The sequence below is a fragment of the Malus domestica genome, chromosome 11 (genome assembly GCF_042453785.1).
Source record: "Malus domestica chromosome 11, GDT2T_hap1".
Lineage (NCBI taxonomy): Eukaryota > Viridiplantae > Streptophyta > Magnoliopsida > Rosales > Rosaceae > Malus > Malus domestica.
Genome location: NC_091671.1, coordinates 2,024,522 through 2,033,604, shown reverse-complemented (window position 1 = coordinate 2,033,604; position 9,083 = coordinate 2,024,522). Strand labels below are relative to the sequence as shown.

General features: G+C 34.1%; 1 protein-coding gene across 2 annotated transcripts; it reads left to right on the top strand.

The window, feature by feature from the left end:
- Positions 1-4,876: 4,876 nt before the first annotated feature.
- On the top strand, positions 4,877-7,139 carry LOC103422577 (uncharacterized). Of its 2 annotated transcripts, XM_070807891.1 has the most exons (3): positions 4,895-5,214; positions 5,351-5,409; positions 6,407-7,139. In XM_070807891.1, the coding sequence occupies exon 3, from the start codon at positions 6,455-6,457 to the stop codon at positions 6,866-6,868; it is 414 nt and encodes a 137-aa protein (XP_070663992.1). In that variant the 5' UTR covers positions 4,895-5,214; positions 5,351-5,409; positions 6,407-6,454; the 3' UTR covers positions 6,869-7,139. The 2 variants fall into 2 exon arrangements, with proteins under 2 accessions (XP_008358859.1, XP_070663992.1); XM_008360637.4 differs by lacking the exon at positions 5,351-5,409 and having other exon boundaries at positions 4,877-5,214.
- The last annotated feature ends 1,944 nt before the right edge of the window (positions 7,140-9,083 follow it).

Below are 9,083 nucleotides of genomic sequence, written 5' to 3'. Positions count from 1 at the left end.
GCTCAAAAGGGTCCCAAAAAAGGTCCTAAAATCACCCACTCTTCCAATAATTGCATGCCTTAAAAAGGTCCTAAAGAGGCTTGGAATATAAGAAACCATGCCTTGCATGGTGTGGTGGTTGTCCAATGGAGGGGTGTGGGGGGTCTCTCTTGAACCACTTTATCTACTCACGCGTTGATTTTGTTTTGTTTCAAGACCCAAATGCACAAAAGTTCCAAGTAATTTGTGAAAAATATGCACGAGTAGAATCGGTTATAAATTTTCAATAAAAAATTATAATTGAAGGGACACTTTGGCCTGTTTTTATTGTTTTCAAAACGGCTTGACAATCAAACGCGCTTTTGGTTATGTTTGGAAGAAAAATTTGAAAGCATGTATGGGTTGCAAAAGTGCTTTATGAGGAACACCTATTGTGTGCTTCAGGAAGACATGTTTATAATAAAAACCCTTCTAGTATAAGCGCTTATGAGAAGAAGTGTTTCTTGCTGTAGCGATTCCAAACAAGGCACTCATATCGTGTTATATATACGGCTTATTGCCTGTTTGACGTCCCCACAATTATATTCCAATACTATTTGTGCAAATTTTGCCTTAAATGTTTCGAGTGTTAAGGAAAACCTCTACGAACTAATCTCTCATTTGTTTTATTAAGATAAACTCTGAAAACGTGCAATCACTTACAAATCGGGGTCGGAATCTTTTCACCTTGTTGAGAATGAAGGACCCCAATTTCATTGAAGGTGGGAGTTGTATAGTCTTTCTTTCCATGTTGTGCAGAAAACAATGGGTTAGCAAGAAAGTCAATAGACAGATATGAACTTAAAGATCTCAAACCATGTTTGGAAATTACTAAAGAGAAAACATGAGGATTGTTTTCATGTGTTGTCTAGTTCTTATCCTTACTTTAGACAAAATTGTACAAAGGATTGGCATTAGATGCATGCAGCTGGCAGTCATCCATTAATATATCAAATCAATTTGGTTCTTTTCTTGGTTGGCTTTTTGCAAAAGTTGAAGAGTTTAAAAATAAAACCTACCATTAAGTCAAAGAAAAAAAATATAGGGGATTCATATATAGATCGATTGTACGAATATAAGAACATCATTGCATTTAGTTTTGTATTAAGTTTTTCATTAGCTCTAAGTCTTCTTCTACCCCTTTTGCTCTGAGCCTCTGTCTCATAATTGTATTTTAGACATTTGTAGGTCTTTGTTTCATATGTCCAAACCATTTTAACCGATTTTCTCTCGTCATATATTCATATAGAGATAAAACTACATAAATTGGTTGTTTTTCAATGTGAAATATGAATATTCTATGAACTTTTGCAAGATGTTATAGCTTTGATCCAGTTATGTCGGCCACTTATAAGAGTCGCCATCTTAGTTCATAGTAGTTTCACAAAAGAAGGTACCATGCCCTTAAATTGTAAAGGAGTGCCCTTCAAAATGGTCTCTATCTAGGGAGCCATTGTTATCCTTTTCCAAAGGGCATCTCCCCGGATAAATTATTGTGTTTAGAAGAATCGTGAGTGGATCGCGTCTTTTGTTCGACTATGTCAAGAAGAGAAAAGTTGAAACTAATGTAAAGATGGTGAGACCCTAGTGTTTCTCTCAAAAATGACCTTAATGTAGAAGAAGTGGCTATTGCATACAAAGTTGAAGGCATGGAATTAGGGATATGGCTTGGCAAATTTAGCTGAGTAGATAAGGTTTGTTGCAAGATCACCTCTCTTCCTAACCAAAAAGGTCTCATGAAAACGTACACATTACTACAAAATAGAACAAAGTAAAGCAAAATTTGACCTCAATAAAGCTTACCAACAATGATATTAACCAGAATATTCATCTTCAAATCCAATTTCTACAATTTTGTTTTTTTCTTCCTGATCTTACTAAATCACATCAGGAATCAATCACAATAATACGGTATAGAACTTGTTATTCACGAAAGTTAAACGTAAGATTTATTCTTAAAAAAATACCACGTAACTGTAGTACTAAGGGCTATTCATAATATTCTTAAACCATTTAAATACAATATCAACTTCTCATTTCTCGATTCAATGCCTTTTAATGAACTCTTCTATTCGATTTATCTAGCCCTTTATGCAAACAAATAAATACCATTCAATGTCTTTTAAAATTCGTACGCTACCACTTTCTATCCAGCAACTATCTGAGAGGCAAACCTATATAATAATTGCCACTTACTAGTTTAGGAAAATATAATAAGGAAAGTGGTATTATAATTTTCCCTCTTGCTTGGTGAGGTATTTGGGAGCTACCTGAAATAACTATTGCTTTATTTTTTTAAAGGGTGACTTGATCGGCACCCAACTTTAAGTTAAGTGCATCCAAATTTATGAAACTTGAATTTCTTATTTTACCCTTAAACATAAGAGTAATGTTAGAGAGACTATCTATTTAAATTGTATTTTATAAATCATATAACGTGATCGTTGATCGTTGGATTGTAACTTAAGTGTTGATTAACATACTTATTTCATAATAGTGACATATCACATAGTTTATAAATTTGAACTAAAAATTTGGTCTTCCTAACATTACCCTTCCGGTTATTCCTATTCCCACTCAACTTCTCTTTCCGAACACTCTTGGGGGTAAGAGAAGGACGATGCTATTCACACACCAATTTTTACTTTTCACACACTCCTTCCAATTTTCGATCATCAGATTGAATGAATTGAAGAAGATCAATGACAAAAAATTAATAAAGGTGTGTAGGAAAAAAAATGGATATATGGAAAAAAACACAAGCAAAAGAGTCCCTCAATCACTCTTCAAAATGAGTAAACTGCCGATATGCCTCTTGAACTATCACTTAACTTTCGATTTCCCCCTGAACTTTTTAATTGGAAAATTAAGAACTTAAACTAATTTTTTTGGCCGATTTACCCCCTCATGTTAATTTTTCATTCATTCCATCCAAATTTCTATTAAATAGAAGCATGTGCATAACAAGTGTAGGTAGTCCGGTCGCTTCATTCTTTAAAATAATTGAAAACCTTATATTTCTAAAATATAAACCTATGCAAATATGTGTGATTCTATAGCCCTTATGTCTAAATGTCTAGTGAAGTGATGCTTTTGTCCACAAATGAGAGTTACGTGGTATGCACATGATAAAATGTTAATTTGGATGAAATCTTGAAAAACTAACAATAGGGGGAAATCGGCCAAAAAAATTAGTTTAAGTCCTTAATTTTTCAATTAAAAAGTTCGGAGGGGAAATTGAAAGTTGAGTGATAGTTCAGAGAGTAAATTGACAGTTTAGCCCTTCAAAATTGATGTAGCTTTTAGAGTTTTAAAAGTTTTTAAAAAATAGTTGGGTTAGCCCACGCATCCACCTCTTTAGGATAGATAACATTGTTGGTCAAAAAAAAAAAAAGTTGGGTGAACTTATTAATATCTTAGGTTCTCAATAAGGGTATTTGTGGAATAAAATTAGTTAACCAATAGAATTTAAAAGTTTTAAAACAATGATTGGGTGAACTTAAAATTGGGCGCCTAATTCCTGCTTATTCATTGTATCTGGGTAATTTTTCAAATCATACTAGCTGTCACAAGTTCAATCAATAGCTCCAGGGCATATGAAGTGGTTTACTTTAATGAATCATGTACTTTTGTGACTTAAAATTGAAAACTTCTCAATCCTAAATGAAAAAAAATTCCTTTATTTAATGTAGATAAGGGCAAAACATATACATTTAGAGAAATGTTAAGAGAACTTTTTTAAAATAGAACTCTACAAAACGTCAATTTTTGTGCCATCTTACAGTTTAATGTTAATTTTCGTGTCAACATTATAAATATTGTGCAAAAAATATAAGATGACAGAGAGTCTATAGAAAACCTCACTATTGAAAGACTCTCCTACATTTATATGAAAGATTCCAAAATCGCCAAATGTGTAGTCGAAGATGCATAGAGGGTTGAACTAGGTGCATTTTTCCGAAGAAATGTTAAATAGTTGGAACTTGGAATTGTAAAGGTTTTAATTCACAGACCAAATAAGTAAATGACTCATTAAAATAAGTGAGGACACTGCCTAAAACTCTCTTTGTTTTTTGTGGGCAGAAACATTCCCTAAAACTCTCTGGTTACATGCATCGTATCCATATCTAAGACCCTTTTCAAAGAAAAACAAAAAATTTAATCACACAAATTATTTATCGTCATCTAAAAAAGCTTATTACTTTTCATATTTTATCCTCTTTGCTAAGAACATGAAAACTTGGGTCAAATTCCTTGACCAGTCAGGCATGATAATAAGATAATTTTCACATCATTAGTTATTTGTTATGTAAGTTTTTTTAGGAGAAACGATAGCTTTCATAGATGATTTGAAGAATTTGTACAAAATAAAAGAGCAACAACTTAATTACAACAATTTTCAAATAACAAGTCAAAAAAAGGAGGAATCTCAAACCAACAACAAAATCAATTAGTATGAAGGACATACCGACCTAAGCGACACGATATGACATGTAAACTTTCATTGATAAACATGTCGACACGGCATTGATTCGTATGTAATTGAAATTTCAAAAGCATCAATATAAAAAACATATCAATAATAAATAACATTATGATATATTTGTCGATATTAAATTATCAGACTATCAATCGTTCTAAGTGGTCAGTGTTAACTGTTAAGCACACAGGCTGGTACAATACCATAACCAGGAAACAAAGACTTTTAATTTCTGAAAATCACAGTGTGATGTTAAGCGTATGACTTTTGAACTTTAGTTTAAAACAAAGAAAACTCATATGGTAAAGAAAAGTATAGTTCAAATTACCCAAAATGCCCTTTCACATACATACAGTCTCACACATCACAGTCTACAGAGTCGCAGACTACAGAGCCAATCAACAAATATCTCTTCTTCTCACCCTTCCTTCTCAGCTCTCTCTCTCTCTCTCTCTTCCCGTTTAAGTCGAACCAGTTTCTTGGGTTCGCAGCACTTTGGCCTGCCTCACATGCCAATCCCCAGTCTCTTCAAATCTCTAAACTTTTTTATCTGGGTGTCCAATATTTCACCCTCAGATCATACTTTTACCCATTAAAATCTCCATATTTCTTCACTTCGAATCACTGACTGAGGAAAACCCATCTCGGTTTTGGTCCTTTTTGACCCTCCTATGAGTACTTCAATAGATTCTGAGTGTTGGGTTTTCTCACAACAGGTCAGTTTCTTCTCTCTCTCTATCTTTTATTTTTATTTTTATTTTTAGCATTTTGTGATTGGAATTTGGAATATGCGTTAAACTGTGTATTTTGTTGCTTTCTGTTTAAAAAATTTGTGGGACTTGGATGTTGAAGCTGATTGAAAGAAATGGTTTAATATGATGGCACAAATGAAGCAAGAAATGGTTTTGATGGTCAGTTGAGTTCTGTCTATTTCATTGTGTATGCGATTCATGCTGTCTTATGGATCTTGCTTGGATTGTTTCTGTGTGCTTTTGGGTGTGATTTTCCAGATAGTAAAATTTGTTACTTTGATTTTGCATGTTTCGAAAGTTCGAGTCTTTGTGGAGATGTGGCTTTTCATCCGTTTTTTGGTTCTGTTGTGATTAATTTTGATGTGTTTTCACTATTGGGAGCAAACCTGTATGAATTTCGACTTTGTTGGCCGAAAAGTCTGAATCTTTGTAGCAGTAGTTCATCGTTTGAATCGGTGTCCAGGCATGTAAGATCCCATATCTTGTAGTGACACAAACTTAAAAAATTTGGCTGAAATCAGAGTCTCTCTTATGGGGTTTTCGATATGTAACTTTCTTTAATGCCTAATTGGTTTGTGTGTAAAAAGAAGTGACAGTTCTCAATACCATCTCTTGGAAGCAAAACAACTTAGTCAAGTGACCTAGAGTTGTGTTTTTCTTTGTTTCATTTGACTAATACTTTCTATGGCGTTTCATCATTAGATGCTTCAGCAAACAAATGCAGTCATTGCATCTATTGATGTTTGAAATGAAAGCAAAACCTACACAATTTTGAACTCCTAAAAGATATATAGATTATGAGCTGCCTTTATATTCTGGAGTTAGTTGTTTATGAGAAGCATTGGATGCCTGCTAGTAGCTGTTTTATAGCATTGATTTTATACACTACTGGTTGTTCCTTATGTATTTACATCATGCTGTCTAGCTATTTAGTTGGTTGTATTGTTACTTATCATCATTGTCGGGATTGTTATATACTTGGAGAAGCCACCACTAGTTTTTGTAGGATGGCACTAGTTTTTGTAGGATGGCATATAATTTGTGTCATCCCTGAGTTCTACCGATTATTAGGGGGGATGAATTGATTTCTCGATTCTGAATTGTACCTTAAGTAACTATAAGTGAAATTAACATTTGTATGTTTTTTTCATTGCAGCATAAAACTTATATTGCATGAAATATTCTTTTCTGGAGTTTTGAAATCATGGGTAGAGGTAGAGGAAAGGGAAAGAGGTTAACTGTCAACAATCATGATGATCCTGGTAGCGGTGAGGAAGAAAAAATACCGGCACAAAAGAGAAGGGGAAGGCCTCAAAAGCCATTAAAAGATGAGATTGATGAAGAAGAAGCTGAAAGAATAGAGGCAGATGATAGTGAGAATGGAAAGGCTGGTATCTCAAGCAAGGAGGTAAAAAGCCCCTCTGTGGCAGAGAATGGTAAGAAGAGGAAGCGGCAATCACAGGTGAAGGAGAAGTCAGATTCAGTTAAGGAGGAAAATGGTAATGGAACGAGATCAAGCACCGATGACTCAACTAAGTCTAATGGATTTCGGCATAATGGGAGCAGGCGGAAAAACAAGCCCCGTCGAGCAGCTGAAGCTGGTGTTGAATGCAAGTGAGAGACGATAACTTGTGCATCCTTTTCTCATTGCCAAAAAAGTCACAGGACAGGAAGTGAGGCCTAGTAAATCTCTAGTTTCTTTTTTCTTTTTCTGCTTAATTGTTCTTTGGTAATTTCGAACATCATTCCTTTTTTATTTGAATTGTGAAATTTGGAATGCATTCTGATGGATGTAGTTTTCCATGATGCTCTGATATTTTAAATTTTGACTATCTTATTTTTTGCATTGTATAATTTGCAGAACATATTTAAGCAGTTGCTCTCTCTCACATTGTTACCTGTTTTTCGTGCAACTAATGAGATATCTATAGATTCATATTAGATAACTTAACTAAAAGGTTGTGTTATATTCTTTATGAGGAACAGTTCTGAGAACATCAGCTTTAATGCTTCCCCCTAATTAGAACAATCTTGCTTCTGCTAGAGACACTTTTTTTAGGCATTACTGCAAGCAGAGTTCATCTTCTCCTGATCTACTTTGTTTTGAATTGTTATTTTATGGTGCCTCTATAACTTGTTTTTGGATTGTTGGACTAACATCTGAACTTGGTAAATGTTGCAATTCTTCATATGTAGCTGTTTTGCTTCATTAGCGGGTAGTTGAGCTTCCATCAAAGGCTTTTTGTCTCTCTTCGGACCTCACACTTTAAACATGTCCATGATGGAATTGTGTTCATAGTCAGCACACATTTTCTAGATTTATACTGGATCAGTTTGCACTAGCTAGTTAGGGCCAGACCATTGAGGTATATTGCTTATTCCTGAGCCTTGAGATGAGGCTACAGCTAAAGCGTGGTGGTTAGTATCTGGTTTAGAATGTTTGTAACAATTCTTGAAGCCAAAGCTTTTTCCGAACGTTAAAAACTAAGAATGCATGGAGGGTTGAGTGAGTAACCAACCGAAGTCAAGGTTGTTTAGACTTTGTTTTAGAATGCATGGAGGGTTGAGTCTTGAGTGAGTAACTAACGAAAGTCAAGGTTGTTTAGACTTTGTTTTAGCTTCGAGGAGGACCTGTGTTCGGTCAGTCTCTCTAATTATTACGCTTGTGGTTAAGTTCTGTAATTTCCACTTTCCAGTAGTATGTGTGTTTGTTAGCAGGATATGTTTTATCCATACTTGGTGTTTTTTAATGGAAACATAATATTCCTAGGATCATATATCTGTTACTAGGCCATACTTGCGGATACTAGCTGGGTGTTTTGACTGATATGATTGTGAAGTTTTATGCTATTAAATTCGATATTATGTGATATGGTTAAGGTGTGCTTTCAGAATCCCAGTTAAAGGTTTTGTACTGGCTTGAAAATGTCGATTAGGATATCACATTGGTTTTCAAGTTGTCTTGTAGGGCCACTCCGGCACCTGAAGAGGTGAATTTTTCACTTGAATATTTTAATTAGTGAAATTTACATGTTGTACTGCTGGTGTACTGGTTCTAGTGGTAGTGAATCTTGTGATTCAAGTGAAGTACTCTTGGATGTAGAATAACGTATGAACCCAGGAAGGGAGGAAAAGAAAGAAAAAAAACAAGGAGAATGACGAGTTTAACGTGAAAGTATATTATGGTATATCCCCTTAGTTGTTGGAGAATAGGACAAAATATACAGGACTTTTATGCAAAAGGATCTCTATTTTTTTCAAAAAATAGGGATTAGGTGTGGGACTCACTTTCCATCAAAATTTAACAATCCGAACCGTCTATTTTATAAGTCTCGATTCATAGATAATCTTTGCAAAAATTCAATTAAATCCGAAACCATTTGCCTACTTAATTATCAAGATAAAATTTCATTGTTTCTTATATAACAAAGTATTTGTTAATTTCTTTGAACCTAATTAGATATCTTAAACATTTCTAGTTTGGCTAATATTTTGCAAGAATGATCTATGAGGTACAACTTAATAAATAAACGGTTTGGATCATTAAAGTTCGATGTAGTGTGGTGGACCTTACAACTAATCCTTATTTTTATAAGAAAAATGGGGATCCCTACCCTTGTCTATATAGGCACCTCTCATATCGGTAATTAAGTTCGGATAATATTGGTGATGTTGATGGTGGACCATACTGGGTATATAAAGTTTAATTAGTAATATATATATATATATATATATATGCACCTTTCATATCAGTGATTAAGTTTAGACAATATTGATGATATTGATAGTGGACCAGTATCATGTTACACGATAGATGCTAATAGCATGATATA

Bases quoted from the DNA above. Each gene is read 5' to 3' on its own strand.
- LOC103422577 (XM_008360637.4), top strand. From the start codon at position 6,455: ATGGGTAGAGGTAGAGGAAAGGGAAAGAGGTTAACTGTCAACAATCAT.